Source organism: Macrobrachium rosenbergii, chromosome 14 (genome assembly GCF_040412425.1).
Source record: "Macrobrachium rosenbergii isolate ZJJX-2024 chromosome 14, ASM4041242v1, whole genome shotgun sequence".
Classification (NCBI taxonomy): Eukaryota; Metazoa; Arthropoda; class Malacostraca; order Decapoda; family Palaemonidae; genus Macrobrachium; species Macrobrachium rosenbergii.
The window spans coordinates 25,162,378-25,186,244 of record NC_089754.1 but is presented as its reverse complement, the minus strand read 5'-3'; the positions used below and the strand labels follow the sequence as shown (position 1 = coordinate 25,186,244).

The 23,867-nt window shown below is 43.1% G+C and overlaps 1 protein-coding gene across 10 annotated transcripts in view; it reads right to left on the bottom strand.

Annotated features, from left to right (window-relative positions):
* Window positions 1–14,233: 14,233 nt before the first annotated feature.
* The window catches only part of bur (GMP synthase burgundy), a 56,712-nt gene continuing 47,078 nt past the window's right edge, over window positions 14,234–23,867 (bottom strand). For all 10 annotated transcript variants that reach the window (XM_067116150.1, XM_067116155.1, XM_067116149.1 and 7 more), the window contains exon 14: window positions 14,234–15,311. In XM_067116150.1, the coding sequence (XP_066972251.1) occupies window positions 15,210–15,311 (102 nt within the window). In that variant the 3' untranslated portion in view covers window positions 14,234–15,209. The remainder of the gene's footprint in view (window positions 15,312–23,867) is intronic.

The window sequence follows — 23,867 nt, the reverse complement described above, 5'->3', positions numbered from 1 at the left end:
TTGTCGAACTGGCTTCTCCTGTCAAGACAGGAACAGCTGCACTGCCTTCCTAAACCCGCTGATATGAGAGTTCGATGGAAAGACTCTTGTTGCTACCGTATCTATCAGCATGCCCAGGTACTTCATCCTCTCCTTGGGAATGAGATCAGACTTCTTGAGATTTACTACAACCCCTAGGCTGCAGCAGAACTCGAGAAGCCGATCCCTGTCTGTAGCAACTGCAAGTGGGAGCTTGCCAGGATGAGCCAGTCGTCAAGATACCTCAAAAGACATATCCCGTGCGAATGGGCCCAAGCCAACACAAGGGTGAACACTCGCGTGAACACCTGGGGAGCGATCGAGAGCCTGAAACACAGTACCCTGAACTGGAACACAGATCCTCGAGGATAAAGTGTCGTACTTGCAAGAGGATGGATGGATGGATGGGCATTTGGAAATACACATCCTTAAAGTCCACCGTAAGCATGAAGTTGTTCTCCCTGATGGAGATGAGCACTGAGCATGCTGTTTCCATCATGAACTGAGTCTGGCGAATGAACCGGTTCAAGGGAGAGAGGTCTATGACCGGTCTCCAACCCCCCAAGGCTTTCTCTACGAGAATGATGCGGCTGTAAAAGCCTGGGGACCAATCTGACATGACTCTACAGCACCCTTCTTCAGCATTGCTTGCACCTCTTCCTTGAGTGCGAGATCCTTCGGCAAGCCGGGAACGTAGGTGAGGACTGGGTTGTTGGTGAGAGGTGGCTGAGACTCAAAAGGGAGCACAGTAAATATCCCTCCCGAAGGACATCCATTACCCAGGTCTTGGCTCCATATCGCTGCCATGTTGCCCAATGGCTCGACAGGTACCACCCCACCAATGGCAGCAGCTGGAGGGGAACGCTGCCCCTAGCATCCTCTCTTCTTCTTCTTCCCCTTGCCCGCTTTTCCAGGCTGGAAAGAGGGTTGAAAAGGATGCGATTGCATACCTTTCTTGACAGAGGAAGAAGAAGGCTGGTTGCTCCTGTAAGTGCCCTTTGAACCCTGGGTCTTCTTAGGGGCCGAAGAAGTGCTGGCCTGACCAGAGGGTCGGGCTGCAGTGGCACACAAAGACCTGGAGGTCTTGGCCACTGCCTGGTGGACAAGGTGGTCATTGTATTCGACACGTCTTTTATCCACCACAGTGTCTACCAACTCTCTGGGGAAGAGAGAGGCAGAACCCAGCAACGGTCTGTTCCTAAGGGTCAATGTTGACTCAGGACCTACACACCTGGAGATCCGATTCAGGACAGTGTCCCTCCTCTTCAGCACTAGGTCTGCCCACAGGTTTGCCGTCTGGTGGGTAAGGTAGGAGATGGCCCTACCTCCAAACTGGCAGTCTCCTGAAGACAGAGTCCTCTCCAGGGATGTTTGCATCCAAGGCGGCAGCAACCTTGGAAACTGTGAATGACCACAGATCCAACCAGGAGACTGCCTGGAGGGCCGCCATGGCAGTGGCCTCCAGATTCACTGCCTCTTGCTGCAAGAGGGAGACCCCTTCTGCAGCAAGGTGCTGCAGCGAGAGACCCAGGCCTAGATGAAGCAGGTCTGGGTCAACGTGCTTAGTCTGCAAAGACCCCTCCAAGGGCGTAAAGAATCGCTTCTGTTGAGGCAGAGGAGAGAGAAGGAGCTTGTCCGAGCAGTTCGATCAAAGGGAATTTTCTTGCCCAGAGACAAGGTTATTCACTTGGTTGAGTACCCCCTCAGCAAGAACAGACCACAGCAACCCCAACAAAGCCTTTGGTTCCTTCTTAGGACCCCAAAAGGATTCAAGACGCGAAGGACGATCTGCAGAAGAGGCAGTGGCCCCTTCCCCGAGATCATTGTGCCGACAGATCAGCGCGATGATCTCTGCAAAGGTCCTCTGTATCTCAGAGGAAGAGGACCCTCGAGTCCTTCCAGGATGTGGTCCTCCTGACCTACTCTTCCTGCAGGAGGAAGAACCTCGGCAGACCCCTGGGATCCCTCCTCGACTACTCAGGCATACGACAGAGCCGGTCTGAGAACCGAGCCCGGGGCATAGGACCCCGCAGCGGAACTCCAAGAAGAAGCAATCTCATAAGAGTCCCTCCTGTCTGACTTGCATCTCCTGGTAAAACCTCAGGAGGTTGAGGGGACAGGTGGGGGGGATCGAGCACTCCTACTTGTTGTGCCAGAACTAGCCAAAGAGGCAGGCTGTGGGCAGTCACCAACCCAAGGTGGTGACAGCAGCATGGGTCTAGGAGAGCGCTTATGCCTTGGCGAAGCACTGTCCCAAGGAGAGTGGAGAGGTTCACCAGAGCACACCTGAGCAACCCCCTCTGGCGAGCAAGGCCAGGGTTGGCTGGAGTTGACTGCTCGGGAGCTGCTTGGCATCAACTTGCGCCGTCCTCACAACATGCCCCAGGTCGAAACCTCCCAAGATGACTGAACAGGGGACCTCCTCTCTGCGTCTCCTGGTGCTCGGACCCTCGGGTTTGAGACACCCGGTTGGAAACCTGGCCGAGTACTCGAAGCGGTGATGGCAGGAAGTGTCAAAATACCTGCATGTTTCGGCACTTTCTCTTGACCTGTGCCTGAACCAGACCAGGGAGCAGACTTGCCAGTGCTGGTTCGGTGTGCCTGAGATTCCGTGGAATCCTAAGCACTTGGCATGACTCAGCTCAGCCGAGCACCCAATACTCCTGAATCTTGTACAGAATAATCAACAGGAGCAGTCTCCTCCTGAGTGTCTGAAGAAACTCAGGAAGAGACCAATGAGCCTCAGAAGAAGGGGAGGAGGCAACAGACGACGCAGTCAAAGATGACGACGTCAACGACACCTTACGAGATTGCTTCCTCGATTTCTTCTTCGACATCTTCAGGATGGCAGTGAGGTCCCCCATCCAAGATGGAGCAGCAGAAACCACAGGAACAGCCAGGGCAGCAGGAGCAGCAAGAGCATCAGGAACAGCAGGAACAGCAACAGGAGCAACCAAGACAGCTGGGGCAGGAGGCACAGCAAAAGTGGCATGGTCAACAGGGACTGCACAAACTGCTGGGGCAGCAGAAGCAATCAGCACAGGCACAGCAGGAACAGGAGCAGTCTGGATCACAGACAGAGCCGGGGACAGGGGCACCGCATAATGGGGTGCCGGAGCACGCATAGCTGTCTGGTCCACCACTATTGGAATCGTCAAGGTCAGAAAGCGGGTCAATACCATGGAGGGGACCTTAGCGAAAACTGTCAAGATCACTGTAGTTATAGTTGGGGTGGCAGCAGCGTGTGTGACCACCGAGTAACATCTCAGGTGCTCCAAGATACCCTGCACAGATGGAGAGCCTGACAGCCCAAAAGAGACCCATGCCTCCTGAGCTCGACAGCCTCACGAAGCTTGGCTGCCAAACCTGAAGCAAAAGTAGGGTGAGTGGAAGAAAACTCTTCTTGCTCCATGGGAAGAATTTCCCCCTTGGAGCTGGAAGCCTCCGAGAAGAGGTCGTCTTGATCCAAAACCCCCCCAACAATCTTCACCCAACAAAGGAATTGAAGATGACCAAGGAGAGACAGCTAGAAGGGGAAGTTTACAGGGGGGGGGAGAAACGAGGAAGAAGGGTTAGCTACCAAGGGTGTAGTTGGAGATGTGTATCCTTCTGACGATGCCTTGGTAGCCTTCCTCCTATATTGTTTCCTTCCAGTAAACTGTGCCCACTGCATAGGTGATGGAGAGCAATACTCAGCACATGTCAAGTTAAAATTACAGTCATGCCTTTTGCAAGTGGTACAGAGGGCATGAGGGTCAACATCAAAGGGAGAATGGAAGCAGGTACAACCCTTGCCACCAACCCCTGGGCACACACGCTGGGGGGTGACAGCCTTCCGCTTAGGATTAGATGGTTTGTGGGTTTGCACTATTGAAAACAATATCAAACACACAAAAATACACAACACAATAAAAAACAAGAAAGATTCCACCAGGAAAAACAACGTAACGGCAATCAGGGCAGAGAGCTACCATGTACGTCTGCACAGCACAACAGCCGAAAGCAAATTGGAATGTTTATATCCAGGCGGGCGGGACTTCCTCTTACCAGACAGTAGTTAACTGCCTAACCATCATTTGAAAGTTTAACAGCTGTTTCCAGCTTCACTGAAAGTAATTCCTAATGTAAAGGACCGAGGGTTTGTATATCATGTAGGAACAACTACAATTTACTACTAAGAAAAATGAGACAGTACTAACTTGATACAAAGCACTAGCAAGACCCCCGCATGAAGGAGAATGATAAGAAGCAGTACTGTACAAGCAAGGACAACAATATTAATAACCATCCATCAGAAACTGCATATCATTGGGATGCTATAAACCTGTTGATAAAAGGTCATTTAATAGAAACATTTACGATACTCAAAAGCATAAATCACAAACTACAACAGACTATTTACCTTATGCATTAACCAAATTGATGGAAAATGGAATTAAAATGCAAGATAACCTTATTTTGTAAACGTCTACCAGCTGAAGTTTTGAACAGTATTTACTACTTAAAAGACAGATTCAAGACTGATGCAATCATGTGAAGTACTGCATTTATTACTCATTTTAATTTTCTTTATAGGGTCTCCTTGAATGGACTATCAAGTCTTTGAGGCTACTTTATCCATTACCATGGAATATCTGTCCATGTCAAGCCCATGTGATGCATGAGAGTTCTGTGAAATTTTGGAATCTCTTCATGGTTCAAATCCAATGTCCTTCACAATACTTCCAGACTCCTAAACCTTACCATTGGGTGGAGCACTTCAGAGAGCAACTACCCAGATCCATCCTTTAACTCAGCCACAAGCACAGTAGTTGCTCTAAACAAAGTTAGTTAGGCTCTCTCCTTGCTCCTCCACCTTTCTCTGACAGTATGGGACCTTTGATGGCAATGTAAAAGCATAATGACCATTATTTGGAATACCTTTAGAGGAGAACTGCATGCCTCTCCTCCACTGGAACTAGATTATTCAACATGATTGGTCATGCTAAAGCATTCATGTCAAATATGCATTCAGTACTACTGTATGTGCAATCTTGATGGACTAACGACCCTTAAGCCACCGAGGGTAAGGTGCATATTAAGGTGGATCCCCTTGGGCAGCTATTTACTGAAAAAAAAAAGCAACATTGTTGTTCCTACCCTAGTTGGGCTCCACTGGAGGCCACGAGTCCATTCTGAAATGACAAATTTTGAAAGTAATTTGTATTTTTCCTAACATACAAACCTGAGGTCTTTACATAAGAATTACTTTCAGCGCAAGCTGGAACAGGATATACTACACAAGGCTGTTCGGTGGTTGAACTACTGGTGGGAGAGGTGAGGGGTACCCTCACCGCCTCCCTTCGCTGAGTCACGTGTCCACTTGCCTTATAGCCCATGTAAGCAGAATAAGGGGTGGCTAGAGGTGGGCAGTTTATGTAAAGACCCCAGGTTTGTATATTAGGAAAAATACAAATTTGCGAAATTTGTTATTTGTTCCTACACGAATACAAACCATCGGTCTTTACATAGGAAAACTTCCTGCTTGGTGGGAGGATCTGAGTAGACTTCCTAACAGACTGAAGGTTTGCCTCACCTAGGACTTTTTCCTGGTTGTGCAAAGCCGAGCAGAGGAAGCAGTCCCATGCCTCTGATCGGGGAAACAAAAGTGTGCTCGGCTATCAGATTTCTGGGCTTTTCAAAGTAATGGGTGTGAAAGCAACATTACTCCGAAAAAGGTTCGGAAGAATATTGTCGGAAGCAATAAAGAAAAGATAAATAACGGGTTAGTTTTATTGCCCAGCCCTCTCTCTCCTTGCTACATAGAGGGCAGGATTTGCTTCTATTAGATCACAACCATGAAAAAATAGAAAGGCTGATCACTCACCTGTATCTGTCCAGTGCATGATGGTTTGACGACCTATCCTCTGCCTGCAGGAGAGGAAAGGTACTAGAAGGAGAAAGGAGGGAGGTCAGTCACACACACACACACACACACTTTCATTTCCATTACCGTACATCTTAGACCAGATGCTACCTGTCCCACCAGGGGAACTGGATGAGCTACACCACTTGTTGATCAGCTACCACAGAACCCAAGGAAAAGGAGTCCAAGGGCCTATGGGCAATGTCCCTCTGGTAAAAGGAGGTGAACATCGTCTAGCATTACCACACTCCTGTTCACAGCACCTGATATACCAACTGATTCTTCCTGGATGCGAGGGAGGGCGCAATGCCCCTAACTTCATGAGCTCTGGGCCAGAACATAATCGAGTCCTCCTCATTTTATGTTGAGCATGCCCGTTCAATAGTCTCATGGGCAGTGACGAAGAGGAAGCGATAACCTCGGCTACTGTTGTAGACCAATGGTCGATCAAAGAGACTGCTTGTCATTGACTCGTGATGCGAGAAGGTGTTTTCTGCATGGAGTTGCTCTAACGACAGACCTGGACCTGTGCAGTCGGGATTGACCTCTCTGAAGGTTTGTAAAATTGTCTGGCGAGGGAACAGTGGGGGGAAGCAGCTTAAACAAGCGGCTGGAACAAAGTGAGTTCTTTCCAGAGACACGAGAACTCACCTGACCCCGGACTGGTTCTGTAAGCTTCGACTATGGTAACTCTATCAAGGGTAAAGATTCCATATGGGGCTCAGCCAGGGCTTCAAGGCCCGAAGGAACAACTTCATCGGCAACCAAGGTCTCGTCCCCGAGATTGCTGTGCTGACAAAAAGGTTTAACAATCTCGATGCAGGAACATGCAGCTCAGGGTTATCCTCGTCCTTGGGAAAAGAACCTTAAAGGCCCTCCCAAGCCGTGGTCCTCCCGAGTTGCTCACTCTAAGTGAGAGACCCTCATCAGAACCCCCATGAGCTCTCTCTGACACCTAAGCACCTGTATAGTCCTAGGAGGTTGAAGGAACAGGTGAGAGGGGCTGCAGCCTCAACAGGAAAGGAAGACCATGAGCGTCTGTCCACCCATGGTGACGATCGATATACAGGTCTGGGAGAACTCCCCTCACGCTAAGGTGAAAGGGGGTTGTCCCTGGGAGAGAACACACATCCTCGTGAACACTATATCAAAGAGAGTAGATTCGCTTGCACGAATGTGAGTGGGAACTGCCCTCTGGGAGAACGATCGCATTGTGTTGAGTGAGAGCATGGTCTGTCCCAACGACCAGCAGGAGTTTTTCTGTCAGGCGTGTGAACCCTATGGTCGGTGTCGCTGACTCAGGGACCCAATCCTCCACTCATCCAAGCCGCAGCTCGTGGAAGCCATGCCCTGGGTCGGGAACTTGGGGGTGGGAGCAATGTCCTCCTGTAGGCCTCCTCTTGTTCTGGGGACCGTGAACGGCTATTGTAGCAACACGGGTGCTTTGGAGCCCAGGGCTAAGAACCTTCGGGGGCAAGGGTCAAGCAGACCCATGTGCGAGGATCGACCGGGGCACGGGCATGTTACCGTGGTGGGAACGAACCTCCAGGTCGGAACCTTGGAGCTCTTGTACATAAGAAGGTTCTGTACCAGGCATGCGAGATGTCTGGTATCGGTGCCCTGGGTGTCAGCTGTGTTACAGCTGTTCCCAGGGCACACTGCTTCTGCCTCTCAGTGTCTGAGGACCTCCAAGGCGCGGGTCCCCTGTCCTGGGACAGGGGAAAGGTGCATTCCGCACCTCAGGTGTCCAGAGAAACCCAAGACATGGATTCCCTGTCCTGGGACGGGCAAGGCACCTTCCACATCTCAGGTGTCCAGAGAGACCTGAGACGTGGGTCCCCCATCCTGGGATGGGACAGTTGTATTCCACGCCTCGGATGCCTGGGGACACCCAAGACGAGGGTCCCCGTCCTGGGAAGGGGGTCTCTGGTATCGGTACCATGGGTGTAAGCCTTGTCATGGCTGCTCCCAGGGCAGTTGCTTTCACATCTTGATGTCTGAGGGACCCTAAGGTGTGTGGTCCCCTGTCCTGGAAAAGGGGAAAAGGCACATTCCGCATATGGGGTGCCAAGAGAGACCTGAGATGCAGGTCCCCTGTCCTGGGACAGTGGCAAGGCACCTTCCGCAAACTTGGGTGCCCAGAGAAACCCAAGACGTGGGTCCCATGTCCTGGGACAGGGAAGACTTGTATTCCGTGCCATGGGTGTCCGGGGACACCAGAGACGCAGGTCCCGCGTCCAGGGCAGGGGAGAGACAGAGAGATCTTCATGCTTCTTCCGTAGAAGACACGCTGTGAGAGGGCCGACTGGCCTTCTTATGGCCTAGAGCCGCCGCCCTTTTCTTCGGATCTTTCCGCCTAACAGGACCCTCAGAAGAAGGGATCTTCTCATGGTCTAGAGCCACTGCCTTCTTCTTCTTCGGGTCTGTCCGCCTAACAGGATCCTCGAAAGAAGAAGGGGAGGAGATGAGAGCAGATGGAGAAGATACTGATGACGAGGGGAAATGGGGGTCTCTTCCTCGACATCCTCTCACGTTTGTATCTCTTCATTAACTCAGCCAGGAGAAGATCCTTAGCATCAGGAGACATCAGAGGGTGTGTTGATGTTAATGGGACAGGATGCATTGATGGGAGGCTGATTGGAAGCGTTAAGGTGCGCAAACAAGCCCCACACCGATGGTTCCCCTGGAAGACCTAGTCTTTCTGATCTCCCCCAGACCCGAAAAAGATGGAATATCAGAGGCTGCCTCATTTTGACCAGGGGAAGAATGCTTCCCTCCTGAGCAAAAGGAGGAAGCCCTCCAGAGGTTGAGACAGGTCCCCACTCCTCCATACGAGTCCCCCATAGCTGAAGCGCCAAGGGAATGTGGAGGAGTTAAGTATACCTTAGTTTTACCAGACCACTGAGCTGATTAACAGCTCTCCTAGGGCTGGCCCGAAGGATTAGACTTATTTAACGTGGCTAAGAACCAATTGGTTACTTAGCAACGGGACCTACAGCTTATTGTGGAATCCGAACCACATTATAGCGAGAAATGAATTTCTATCACCAGAAATAAATTCCTCTAACTCTTCATCAGCCGGCCAGGGGAATTGAACTCCGGCCCAACGAGTGACAGTCCGAAGCTCAACCGACTCGGCCAACCTTTGATGAAGAAGCAACGGAACGGAATCACATGGGAAGAGACAAGGAGCTTCCTGACGTCTTCAGGAGGAGAATACCCCTCTGAGGACAGTGAGAAGCCTTAGAATTCTCTTTCCAGTGAACCTCATCCATTGCTCCAGGAACTAATTACAATACTCAGAGCAAGTATAAGTCATCGAACACAGACATCTACAGCATTTGGTACAAACGGTGTGCGGGTCTTCTCTGAAGGGTGAAAGAAAGCAATTGTAACATTGCTCTCCACACCTAGGGAAGGTTCAGATGATTCTTGGGTTTGCATGATACCCATGAATAACAACAATATATCAAATATACTCAAGCACAACAAAAAGGAAGAAAAACACCAGGATGAAGTGCAGGTAGAAACAGCCGGCAAACATTCAGGCAGAGGAAGACGATAACACGTCCGCTCTGTGTGAAAGCTATAAGGAAGTGGATACGTGACTCAGCGAAGGGAGGTGGTGAGGGTAACCCTCAACTCTCCCACCGGTAGTTCAACCACCAAACAACCTTGTTGTGTACAACAGCCTGCTCCAGCTTGCGCTGAAGGTAATTCCTATGTAAAGACCGATGGTTTGTATTCTTGTAGGAACAATGATACTTTACATTACTGTACCATGTAAAAACTTTAAAAGGAATACAGCCAAATCCCCCCTTCCCCATACAATAAACTTCCTCTTAAGCTTACCCATAACACAGAACTGAATTTTACTAATGAAAAGAACTGGCAAATCTGTTAAGGAAGCGACACTGGAAATAAAAGTAGTCTAATCCAGAGGCTCAAATCTTGAATGCATGGCTTAAAATAGAAGAATCAGAGTAGGCATCTACTGAAGTTTCATGGGTATAAGGCTTGTAAGCCCTCTTATAAATAAAGGAAACATTGGTCTATGGACCAATTATACATTAAGGTGAAAAAAAATTAATTTACAAAAACAATCTGAATCAATTATGGGAGATACAAAATAACTATATCGCAAATCACTAAGGAAAATGAAGCCAAGAACATCAAAAGGAGAGCAAAAATACCGTCACTGTACTGCGAATCAATCTAGAAGAAACAACTGCTGCATAACTATGCCACAAAATTAAATTCACCAATCCCTTTCATGCAACAGTTACTTTAAAACGATGCCCTGGAGAAACTTAAAAACATGCAATCCCCAAAATGAAAAGCAACAAAGGGAACTTTTTCAAGTTATGGAAGAATATCAGTAATCAGTGAAACTCTCAACAGCAAGGGCCACCAGTGGCCCCATGGCAACCAAAACGTAATTACGCGCTTAAATAAAAAAAATACCACTTGGCACAATTATTTCTTTGAATAAATATACATCATTGTAGCATTTTATTCTCTTCCCATCTTTATGATTGTGTTATATAATTTTGCTTTCCTTTCCTATATCTTATATAGTTTATTCATATTTTAATAATACATTTGGCATGTATGTACTTGTTATGCTTCAGCCAAAACAATCAAAGATCTTGCTTCATTGCTTATAGCACTCATGCCAACTATGTTTTTCAATCTTTAGACAAAATTACCTGCAATTTGTGGTTCACATGTTTCTTGATGGAAAAATTCATTGGGAAAATTTTTTTATAAAATTTAAGAGAGAACTAAAGTTACGCTAGAAATCTTTGACACATTGTTTACTCTAAATATTCTGTCAACTATTCAAGAGTTGTATCTAGTTTGAACTCTGTTAACCTTTTACTGTTGTATGCATAAGGTTTGGAGGCAAGTAAATTTTATTTTTCAGTTGTTTTGTGAGAGATATCACCTTGCTACTAGTTTTCATCATCTTTTTAGTAAAACTGTTTCCTGCCTGGCACGAAAACTATGCAGTTTTATCTAAGAAGGTGCCATACTAGGAACGCAACAATACAGCTATAGTTACCTCATGGAAAGATTCCTGGGTCCTTTTCCTGGATATACAGTTAACATTGTCTTCAAAACCTACTGAATTCTGTGGGTGAGGAGGTACGCCACTCAAACTCACCCTCTTCCTTGTAACATGTATCACTGTAAGGGGGTACAGCGTGCCTTCTACAATACTACAGACAATACTCGAGGGTCTTTGCAGCATCCCTTCAGCCCCTACTGCAAGTTTTCAGTCTCTACCTTCTAACCACTGAGCTGCTGTCAAACATCTTTAATATACTGATATAATGTTCACATTTCAAATGATAATCATACTTTATGCCTACAGAGTTTATAAACCAAGGATCAACCAATACAGAACAATTTACACAAAAAGGGCATATTTAAAAGGGAAGAAAACCTTGTCAAATTTAACTAAGAGCACCTACCTAAGCTGTATTTCAAAGATTTGATTACTTGTGGTCTTTTCTTATGAACATTGAAACATTTCTTGGGAGTTTTGTCGCCAACTGCATAAACTTGTGTATACTAGAAATGTAAAGAAAACTAAGCTAGTTCAGTAAGCCATAAATGCATAGTACACTGTACATATCAGTCTATTTCATCATTAACACACTGTATACAAAAATCATTTTAAAAAGATAACGATGTTAAAAATTTATAAAAGCATGAAACATGTACAAAACAGCCTCTTTTATCATTAACACAAATTTGTCATAAAAATTCAAGATGTTTAAAAACACACTCACAAATCTTCCACAATGACTACACAGCTAATAAATGGCAAACAAGAGAAGATTTTGCAATTAATAATGGCACAAAACTGACTTTGCTGAAATGTCTAACTCACAGTTTACTTCCATACATTATGCATTTATAAAAAATCAAGGTACTTAAAATATTTGACAGTCATAACACTGATTTGGAAATTTTCATATGCTATATGGCAAATACCACTACCTTGTAAAAATACCTCGAGTTGCCTTAATTTTATATTAAAAAAGTGCCATTAATAGTAGTACACAGTAAGATAGTAAGTCCTAAACATAGCAACTTGAAGAGTTTACAGTTGTATTTTTATTTTCTTTTTCCTTTGGCACTAGCCTCAATGTCTCTCTTTCATACATACACACTTTATTGATGATAATTTTAATCCTGATAAAGCTATATTAGCACAATATCATGTAAGTGGTGTGGGATAAAATATTTTCTTGCATCATTACATCAGGGGTCAGAGCTTTGATTATACTATCCAAAACACATCACGGGTGACACAAATTTACGCAGTTGACTACAGAGCACTTGTCTGCCCAGCTTAAAATCTCATCTTTGTTAATGTTCATTTCTGGTGGTACCGTTTTCTTCATTGAAATTCAATAGTACTGTTTTCTTCATTGAAATTCAAAGTACAATCTTACTCCCAAAATGAACCATTGTCAACAAAACAGGAAAAGAAAAGTTTTGTTGGAAACAAAGAGTAACCAGCATCACCATAACTGCTTTTACATTAGCTTCTTCCTTTATTGGGTCACGCAAAATGATTCTCTCCATTCTTCCGTCCTTAACTCCCATCAGGTCTAGGTATTCACCTGGCCCCTTCACTGTCTTTTCCTAAGTTGTCCTACAATTCCACACACTGCTAGTTTCTTATCTACTGACCAAAAGTTCCTTCTCCATTTCCATTACATGTCCAAGCCACCTTAATCTTTGAGAGATCAGTCTTGTTCCCGTCTCTCGATATATCTCTCCACCAATTCCTCATTCAAATACAAACTTCCCACCACACAGAGTAGTTGAGACCTTATGTACTTGTATTTACTAATAAGAGTAATTTTCATTTACCAGTATTCGAACACATTCTCTCTCCTGTTTCATCTATGCTGCAACTACTCTCTTCCTTATTGCACTCTCAAATCCTGTTTAACAGTCCAGTGTCCCTAAGATAACAGAAATGCACTACCTCTTCTAAGACTTTCTCATCTATCATAAAAAGGGTTCTCAACTCATCTCTCATCTCCATTTGCTCTTGTAAAGAATTTCAAGCCTAGAATTTGCAATCCTGAGCACCTCTAGTGATACCATCTATTGCATTTGGTACACAGTACCGTGTTTAACTTGCCGGCCCCAACACACACACACATCATTACCCACAACCACAACATGGCCACTTTCCTGATTTTACTTTCTCTTTGGCTTCCTTTCTAGATATTAAATCTTTATTTATTGGATGGTATTATCTTATACTGTATAATGATGATAAATGTTAAGAACTTTCAAGTACTCAAGAGGCTTTTTTTCTCGTTACCAGCACTGAAACCAATGGTTGTTAGTAGCCTAGTCTCTGTTAGCCTACAGGCTGGTCAAATGACCATTGTTGGGGCCAAAATTATTTGATAATTTTTGAAACTGTAGGGGTCGGCTTCCTTAACCATGCGAATTTGGAGAGATAATTATACAACTAAAAACTATAAATTTTGAAAATCAGACCTCAATGGTTGCTCTCTCTTCTGCCATCCTTAACAAGTGCCTTTTAATCTGGGGGTTTACCCCTACAAACAGTCAACACTGATCTATATTATTCCTTTTGTTTACTTCCTCATTGGCTCTAGTCTTGTATGAGGGTGATCTGCCATCTGATTCACAGAAAACAAAATTTCTCTGTCTGCATGCCGGCTGTCCATGATTAAAAGTTATTACAAATTTGTCAGGTTATGTTACAGAGCCTACCATGAAGCTACAGTTGACAGACAGTGTACAAGGCCCTGTCTTACACAGTGGAACAGGGCTGATACCCAGATAAAAGCAAAGCTCTTGGTGCCTTGAGTTGTCATTTCGCATGTGTCACTTGGAAACAACAATTACATTAGCTAATAAAAGTTAACTTACTTTATGGAATGAAGATGGTGCCAAATAGGAAAAAAAGTTCTTGATGTCCAATAGCAATCATCCATGGTCATCTCATTGAAGATGTAATGTTACTGCTAACAAAATACTGTGTGGCACTGTAAGACCAACAAGAAAACCGCTACAGCAAAGGATATATTAATAATCTTGATTTTAAATACAAAAGTATACATTCTACCACAAAGTAAAACCACTAAAAGGACAAAAGAAATGCTGTAACAGCATAATTATAATATTTTCAAGTAAACATTCCACTGTATGGCTTTTACACTCAACACCACTACAATACTGTAGAAAAACATCAAGGCTTCGTCAGATACATTCTTTACCTGGAGAGGGTCATAACATAGAGCAGAATATACAAAAAATTTATTTATTCAATACTGTAATTACATAAATACTGTGGTAAAGTTCCTATTTTTAGGCCTCCACCAATCATGGATGCAGTGTACTGCACATAACTTTATATATAATATATATACTGTATTTATATATATTTATATACATTCTTTCACTTCCTAGCCTCTATCAGAGCTCTTTTATATTTTTGCATCAATAAATAAACCAAATAAAACACAAACTCAAATAACTTTATTTAAAATCACAGCAAATCAACTGCACTATTATGTGTTGTGTAGTAATTCAAAACTTGTCTTTAGCTGGGCATGTGCCACTGCACCCACTTCATGCATGATGGCAACCGGCAAAATCACAGCCAAGTTGAGCTATCACCATCTGCCATTAAAACTCATATTAACAATTACTTTTCCTTCTTGATTCACTTCCTTCATTCACTACAGTTTGCAAACATGGGCCAAAACACACTTTAAATGAATCCAGCAAAAATGACTGGCTAATAAAGAAGAATATGTGCAGTACTCAGCCAGAAGCCACTTTTTTTTTTACCTACTTGGAAATGTAAAGAGGTCCATCTTAAACTTCTCCGCCATAGATCGCAATACAATAAAACCGCTGATTCTCTTAAGCAACACTGACCAAATATACACAATGGAACGTCTTTGTGCTGTTAAGTGAAAACGTCACCATAGATTTTCAGCGAATTCAAATGTCAAGAATTTTCAAATCGCCTCTTAGTCCTACCTAATGTAAGTTGAACATATGGTCCCATTCACATTTTATCTGTCCAGACCTCAACACAATATAACTTTGATCTATCATCCAAATATTCACCTTTATCTCACATTCTTTCACTCAAAAATCTTTTCTTTGCTCAACATTCAAAGGCAACTTAAAGATTTAGTGAATGAGCAGGTTAGTCTCCCCTCACTTGAAGCAGTCCACCCATAAGCTTCTGACAGCAACTTCCGACTTGTCACTCCCATTCAGTTGTTCCTGGGGGTTTCGAAGTCAGATCATATAAGACGCGGCTGATCCCAGGCACTGCATGGATTTCTGCAACCATCTTATTAACCAACTGAAAGAAAAATTGCACCAATTAATATTCTTTTTGAGAAAGAATAACTTTGTATTTATTATATATTCATCAAACATCCACAGAAGACTATGGAAAACAGAATGTATTACCTGATGATAATATGTCCAACTATATGACATCACGAATGAAAGACTGCTCTACATTTAATAGTTCCTGGGCAAAGGGTACAATATTTTCCTTCCATACAATCACAGATTAATTTCATAACAGAACTTACAGCTGCAGATAATCATTCTGATTTTTCTAGATCTAATAGTTCTGTGGAGAAACACTAGTAGTACACATTTTTTTCATCCTGTATGAGTAGAGTAGTACACAATTTTGCTTCCAAACAAATGTTAACAGCATTCAATGGACACTAAGGCTTCAGCTAACAGATCTTCATACTTCATACTTGCACTAACCCTTAACAGAAAAATCGGTTGAGTTGAATATAGAATATAGTCCAGGGGCCAAGCACTGGGACCAATAAGGTCACTCAGTGCTGAAACAGAAATTGATAGTAAGGAGGTCTGAAAGGTATAACAGGAGGAAAATCTTGCAGTTGCACTATGAATCAATTGTTAGGAGAGGGTGGAAAGTAAGATAGAAGAAAAAGAATATGAAAGGAGGTACAGTAAAAGGAATGAAAGGAGTTGCAGCTACGGGCCAAAGGAATGCTGCAAAGTACCTTAGTAATGGCTACAGTGCATCGCATGAGGTGTACTGGCAGCACTATCCCCCTACGGGGTTAACAGAAAAATCAAATTATAATAACAATTACAGTTCATCAAGCATGGCACACACGACCATACTGGAGTTTCTTTGCAGCACCCCTACAGTCAAAAGCTACATTACTTTTGCCTTTCATGTTTCATCCATTCACTACCGTGTCTTCCCATACTGCTACCAAAATTTTAAAAAATAGGTTGCACTTATTTTTTATAATCACTGTAATGGTCTGTAAGCCATTAAATAATCAATTTTTCTACAGTATGATACAAAAGGGTACCCTACTAAAAATAAATTAGTTATGACTATGGCCAGGTTGATTTTCTCAATAATAAAAGAAGTTACAGTTATAAGTAGATACTTCATATTAGAGGTGTCAATATACCAGCAATTTCCCCTTGATGCTGGTGTAAAAAGAGCATTGCTAAGGTAATATAAAGGACAAAATATAAGCTTTAAAATTCAAATTTTCTGCTAATTTAAAAATATTCAGAGAAATAAACTGAAAAAAAGACACACAAACCTCTGGGAAAAAGACTATGGTTTATATTCATATTCTGCCCTTTTGCCCTTGCAACTAACATGTTCAAGGATGTTTCTCTGGGTAAAATCATCAACATAGATCACTGTATCAACCTTTAACCAGTCAATTCTGTAGCTGGAATTAAGGAACTGAACTCCTAGGCATGATTTTATAGCTTTTGAACTGCAGTTCTATGCTACTTGTTTCTTATTTATATGCCTTTAGGTATCTGACCCAAAATAAATTTCATCTGAATATGAAATACTGTACAGTGCTGAAGTGTAGCATAAAAGGCAATACTCAGGGTAACTTTTTTCAGTCATGTATCTGGCATGGGTTTGATTAGCCTCAAGTTTTCTGAGATGGGTAACTAGGTATTTAAACATTCTAAACAGTATAAACAGGTGAATTTGTAGCATAAGCAGTGATTAGGTATGCAAGTGATGATGGAGGAAAAAAATATCTGTTCCAAGATATCAGTGATATGCAGTCATGAAAGAGAGGATGTTAATTTTATTATGCAGTTCAAAAAGTACTACTGTACAGTATTATCTCCTGTCCTTGAGAAATAGTCTCAATGAGCAGTCTTGCACAAAAATATTTTTGTTAAGTTAGCACCAAATGTACTGCCTATCCTTGGAATAGACTGATTGGATATGACTTATGTTCAATTTGTAGAAAATAGTGTTTGATAGAACTGTACAACCTTACTATACCTGTTACACATTTCCAAAATAAAAGATAAATGAAGGATATATATAAGATGATTCAGAAAGTTTGGATATGCTGCCTCCTCTGCTCACATAAGAAAATGAGTCAAGGATTTTTTTATTCAATTTTGAAATAACTGTGTACAAAGAATAAATTGATTACAACCCAAAAGGAAGATATGAGGGGAGTACTAGAGCGCAAGGACATGATGGACATCAATAACGCAACTCTTTCAAGAATACAGTATCATATCTCTCAAGAGCTATGGACAAGAAATATAATCCGAACATGATAAAGGAAATTTTAATCCCTACCACTTTCAGAACTTGATGTTAGTGCAACTCTTGAAAGTAAATAGGTGGACCCCTAAGGATATCCAAAACATCTGACTGGGTGAAAAAGTTAATTTCCTTTTAGCCTGCATGAAGAAGTCCATTAAAAGGCATTTTAAATCTTATTACAGATTTGTTATCTGGGAACCTAATCAATGTTTTCCAATGGCACTAGTTTATTTAATGACCAGGAAGTATCTCCACCCATGTGAAATGACAATTTTAAATCAATTTGTATTTTTCATAACTAGCAAACCTGTGTTCTTAACATAAGGGGAGGGAAAATTCTCTAGTGCCAGCTGGAGTCCATTAAAAAAATAAATGCTACAAGGAATTGGTGACATCAGGAAATGGCCAAGATGGCATGAGGAAGAAGAAGAGCCGAACTCCCATACCCCATCTCAGAAGCATCACGTCAGTTTTCTCTAGCCCAGGTAAAATATGAAAGGTTGTCTTGAGATGGGCAGTATATGTTAAGACCGCAGATTTGTTAGCTATGAAAAATACAAACTGATTTAAAATTTGTCATTTATTCTTGTTCTTTAATTGGGCAGTGGATGTAGAGTTCAGTGCTGGCACACTTAGCAATTCATGTTTCCTGCATTTTTGGGTGTTGACAAATTTTTTTTTCCCTGAAATAAGTCTCAGAAATTTACCTTGCATCCTAAAGGCCAAGGTTTGGATTTTCATAGGCCTATCCTAGCCTGAGAATGTTTCTATGCTAGACAATAACCAAACTCCTTATATAACCTCTGCATGAAATGTAGAAACTGTACTTATTCAAAATAAATAAATAAAAAACTAGCATAAAGAGTAGTCCATAACATTTCATTCTTGTATCAAGTTAACAGACGACTGGTAAGTTTTCACTCTTCTGAAATGAACTTGACTTTATGAGAAGATTATTAGGTGACAAAAGAATAATTGTGGTATGGTTAAAGTGTTTATTGGCAATATTATTATAGCAAGACTAATGTAATCAAATATATTCATGTCTAGATCATGTGGAACTTTTACTAAATTTAATACAGTAGTAATAATGTGCAAAATAATTTCATGTTTGGAAGACTAAAATGTTTTACTCATTTGGGATGTCATGTTTGTGCTTTTTTTTTAAGTGTAACTGTGCAATATTATTCCACTTCTGTGTCCTATTGTCGTGTTTAGTTTTCCCTTTGCCCAGATTGAAAAAACTGCTTCATATGACTACATCCAATTCTATAAAAATCTTAAAATACAGCACCAACTGTAGCCCCATCCATTGACATGCACTGAGACACTTGGGAAAGCAAATTTCTGACGAAACATGGCTAGGAAGTTTGTGCCATATACGTTACTTCATAATCTGTTCAAGTTTCTCAGTTTGCTTGTATGACAACCTCACAAAAGCTTATTAAATATTTAGGTCAAAAGAATAAAAACATAAAAGAATGTATTTTTAAATTAAAAGAACTAAAAAATCACAATAATTTATGTACTGTATCAAAGCCAAGGTAATTCAATGAACTGAGACAGTCAAATGCATGCAGCACACCAACCAAAAAACAGCCTTCTACTCATGAAAGTGGTGCAACCTTGTTTTATGTTTATTTTTTTTTATTTTGCTATTCAAAATTGGGGTGTCTCTCCCTGGTCCGAGTATCCTCGACGCAGGGAAATATGGTGATGATAAAACCTAGAATCAAGAGTGACCATAAGTGTATTGAAAGAATTTAGGATAATTGTTATTATCCCTTACAGATCCACACCAAATCTTTTCTACTGGTGAAAGATAGAAAATAATGGCATATAGGGAGGCCCCTGGGAGCTGTTATTTGCAGATGACAAGGTGTTACCAGAAGAATCAGAGGCAGAGTGATAAAATATGACACTTTGATAATGAAGTTTTATATATACTTACCAAATAATTACATAGCTATTAGTTTCTACTTTATGCAGCGGCTCAAAATTTAAAATTCGTGGTAGCGCTCTTTTTTTGTGTGTGTAGGTATAGTGCCCCACCTACTTTTAGGGGAAGGATAGGTACAACACAGCCACAGCGCTCACTTCGTTTATGCTCTATGTCCATGAGAGGGGAGCAGGGAGGGCTCTGATAAATGTAATTATTTGGTATGTATACATTTTATTATAAAAATGTCATTTTTATATAAGTAACTTACCAAATAATTACATAGCTGAATCCCACATTGACAGATGGTGGGATACATGGACAAAACTACTCAAAAACACTCAGCGATGGAGATGAATTTGAAACAGAATAATTAGCTAGCATTGTGAAATGCTTGTTGTAACCTTACCTGGTGAGGGAACTACAGCAGGTAGGTACTGCCTAGGGTTGGAGTTCCTCTCAACCTATAGTGGCATGGTGGCATGCCCAAGAGTTGCCACTACTTTAGTGGGTGCTTTGCAACGCAGGAGTCAATCAGGTTGTCAAAGCTAACAATTCAAAAAAGGCACATCAAAATGTGCATGTGTGCCCTTGCCCTAGGTGCAGTACAAAATATAACCAAAAAATTAAAACCTGCACTGCAAACTCATTAAAATTCAAAGCAACTGATGGTACCCACGACACAGTGCCAATCAGGCTTCCCAAGAAAACACCAATCGTTATTCAAGGAGAGTGGATAGAGGAAAAAACAAGACATTCCTCCTATCCCTCATTACCCAACACCATACCAGCTGTGAAGTACAGGCCTAGAGTACTGCAACTTTCACAAACTGTTTCAAGCAGGTTAGACATTGCAAACACTGATTTGCATTTCCAATTTGTGGATTGCAGGAGAGAAGTCAGCAATAGGTTACGTCTGAAGGCCAGTCAAGTTGCCACTGCCCTAATTTCATGTGCCTCGACCTTACATAAAAGAAGGACATCCTCCTGAATCCTAGAGTGTGACTCAGAAATCACAGTCCTCAAAAAGAAGCCATCAGAAAAAGTCTTCCTCGTCAGGTCTCTGAGAGAAGAGGATTCTAGAGGCTCAAAAGGTGGGCATGAGAGCCATTTTAGAACTATATCCAAATTCCATGCTAGTTCAGAACTTCTTGCTTATAAATACTCAGAGATTTTACAAAGTCACTTATATCCTGATTTGAGGAAAGGTCTATGGTTCTGTTTAAAAACAGAATTCAGCAATGCTCTATATCACTTAATGGTTGAAGTAGCTAGACCTTTCAAGGATCTGAGGAAGAGCAAAAAATCTGCAATCTGAGCTACAGTCGTCTGAGAAGAAGATATATTTCCGTCTAGACACCAGCTCCGAAAGACAGTCCACTTAGCTTGGTATGCTGCAGCAAAAGATCGTCGCCTACATTTTGCAATAGCTTCTGCAACCTTCCTTGAAAAACCTTTCACTCTGACAAAGCTCCCTGACAGGCTGCAGAAGCTCTTGCAAAATGTAGCCTGTCAGAGAGAGAGTGGATAAGCCTAAGTGAAAACATTGAAAATGAAGCTGCCTGAGATTTCTCTTCTGAGGTGGAAGCCTTGGATAATCTACCAGTACACTCAGAAGGTCTGGGAACCAACCCTTGTGTGGCCAAAAGGGAGCCACTAGTCACTGATGTATTGCTGTGGGCGCTGAACTTCCTAAGCACTTCCCTTACCATGCTGAAGGAAGGAAAGACGTAGATGTCGAGATCCGACCAATCTTGCAGCATGGCATCTATCACCCAAGCTTGCAGATCTGGCGTCAAGGGACAGTACAGAAGGAGACGATGGTTTCTTGATGTTGCAAACAGGTCTGCCGATGGTTTTCCCCAACAGCTTCCACAGGTCGGTGCACACTTGTGGATTGAGTGTCCACTCCATCAGTACAACCTGTTTGCCGCAACTCAATTTGTCCACAAGAACGCTCATTTTGCCCTGGACGAAGCAGGTCAGAACGGTGGTCCTGTTGTTCTGTGCCATAGAAGAAGGCCTTTGGCTGCTTCGCACAGCGAAAAAGAGTGGATCCCTCCTTGGTTCCCGATGTAGGGCAGTGCGGTTATGCTGTCCGAATGGACTGCAACTGCCCTGTCGAAGGTCCCTGTCGCAAAGAACTGGAGGGCCAAGTGTATTGCCTTCAATTCTTTTACATTTATATGAAGATCTCTTTCTGTCAGAGATCATAAACCTGACACCTCTAAGCCACTGAGAAGGGTTTCCCAACCTAGATCCGATGTGTTGGAGTACAAAATTAGGTTGGGGTTCACAGGAGATAGCGACATCCCTGTCACGAACTGTACTCTCCCAGCCACCGAAGGTCCTCCTTGATTTTGCAGGTGATTTCGAAGACGAATGAATCTGGAAATATTTTCCTCTGCCAGTTGGCTCTGAGGTAAAACTGTAGCAGTCTGGTGTGTAACCTGCCCAGAGGAACAAACTTCTCTATTGGAGACAGTGTTCCTAAAAGGCTCATCCAAGCGTTGGCTGAGCAGGACGGGCAAGAAATGAACTTCCGGACTTTCGTGATGCAATTGAGAATCCTTTATTAAGACAGAAAAGTCCAAAAATTCAGTCTATCACTATTCCCAAACATCGAATCGACTGTGTGGGGACTAACTACGACTTCTTGAAGTTTATCAGTAATCCTAAATCTTGTGCAAGCTGAAGAGTCTTCTGAAGGTCCTCCTGAGCATTGGGCTTCTAAGGGGGAGCAAAGGAGCCAATCATCCAGGTACAAAGACACGCTTATTCCTATGAGGTGTAACCACTTCACTAATGGAGCAAGAACACAGATAAAAACTTGAAGGTCCGTGGAAGACAGGGCCCGAAACTGGAAGACCCTGTCCTGGAACACGAATCTCAGATACTTTCTGTAGTCCTGGTGAACTGGAACATGGAAGTATGTATCCTGCATATCTATCATCACCATCCAGTCTCCCTGATGGATGGCTGACAGGACCTAGTGATTCGTTTCCATCTCAAACTTCGTAGTTTGGATAAAGAAGTTCAGAGCACTGACATCCAAGACAGGTCTCCATCTCCCCCGATCATTTGGGAACTATGATGAGGCAATTGTAAAATCCCTCTGTGCTTGTGTTGTCGACTTCTTCCACTGCCTGCTTCTTGAGCAGAGCTGAAACTTCCTGAGACAGGGCCGAAAACCTCTCTGAGCCTACAGAGTACGCTGTCAACCTGATGGGAGAGGTTACTAAGGGAGGTTTCTCCCTTTAGGGGATTGAGTAGTCCTCCTTTAAGACTTGTAACACCCATGGAACTACTCTCCTTGTCTCCCACCTGCTCCAAAAATGAAGGAGCCTTGCTTCCATCAGGGCACGGAGGACAGGTAACTCACTTGCGAGGGACAGGTTTGTTGGAAGGCTTTTTGCTAGGTCGTACTGGGTGGAAGTTGGCTCTTGGAAGGGACTGGAAGCGACCTCTGCTTCCTCGAAACCAATGGAGAAGTCCTGGTAGAAGGAACAGAAGCAGAAGAAGGACATGCCGGGATCCTAGTCCTCTTGGCAGACTGAGCAAGCAGGTCTTGGGTTGATTTCATCTGCAGTTCACCAGTCAATCATTCTAAGGTCTCTTGAGGAAACAAGCTGTTACTGTCTTAGGGAGTGAACAGCAGGGAAGAAGATTGAGAGGGAGTAACCCCCTTTGACGTGAACGAGCACCATAAATCTCGCTTAAGAACACCAATAGTAAAAATGGTCCTAGCTCAAGGGTGTCATCCCTCACTGCTCAATCTGCATGGGCCAAAACCCCCAACCAATCTGAGGCAAAATTCTCTCCTGAATTCACGAGCAGTCCTCAATCTTCTTTGCTAACACTCCTACAGTTCAATCAAGGAAACTCAGAACCTCGAAGACCTTAAAAATATCCTTCAACAGATAGTCTAACTCCGACATTGTAAACATAATCCTAGCAGAAGAGAAGACTGATCGACGTGTAGCATCTATGAGACTGGAGAAGTCCCCTTAAGGGGAGGCAAAAACTCCCAAGGATGGAGCTTCTCCAGTGGCATATGACAGATACTTCTGTCGTATCAGACGAGGAGGAGGCGAACAAATGACCGCTTTACCAACGTCCCTCTTCTCTGACAACCATACACAGACAGGTGCAAGAGATTTCCTGGATGAGAAAGAAGAACCATACGCAGCAACTTAGCAGCTTGTCTGTTGTTGCATCATAAATGCCGAACCTGGAGAGGATGGGGTGGCTGGAGAGAAGTCCAGATAGCACACCAGGAAGAACCGCAAAAGAGCTGAATAGTTCGACGTGGGAGTGTCGTCATCCACAGGTCCCTCTTCTGAAAAAATCAGGGATACTGGAGGATCCGA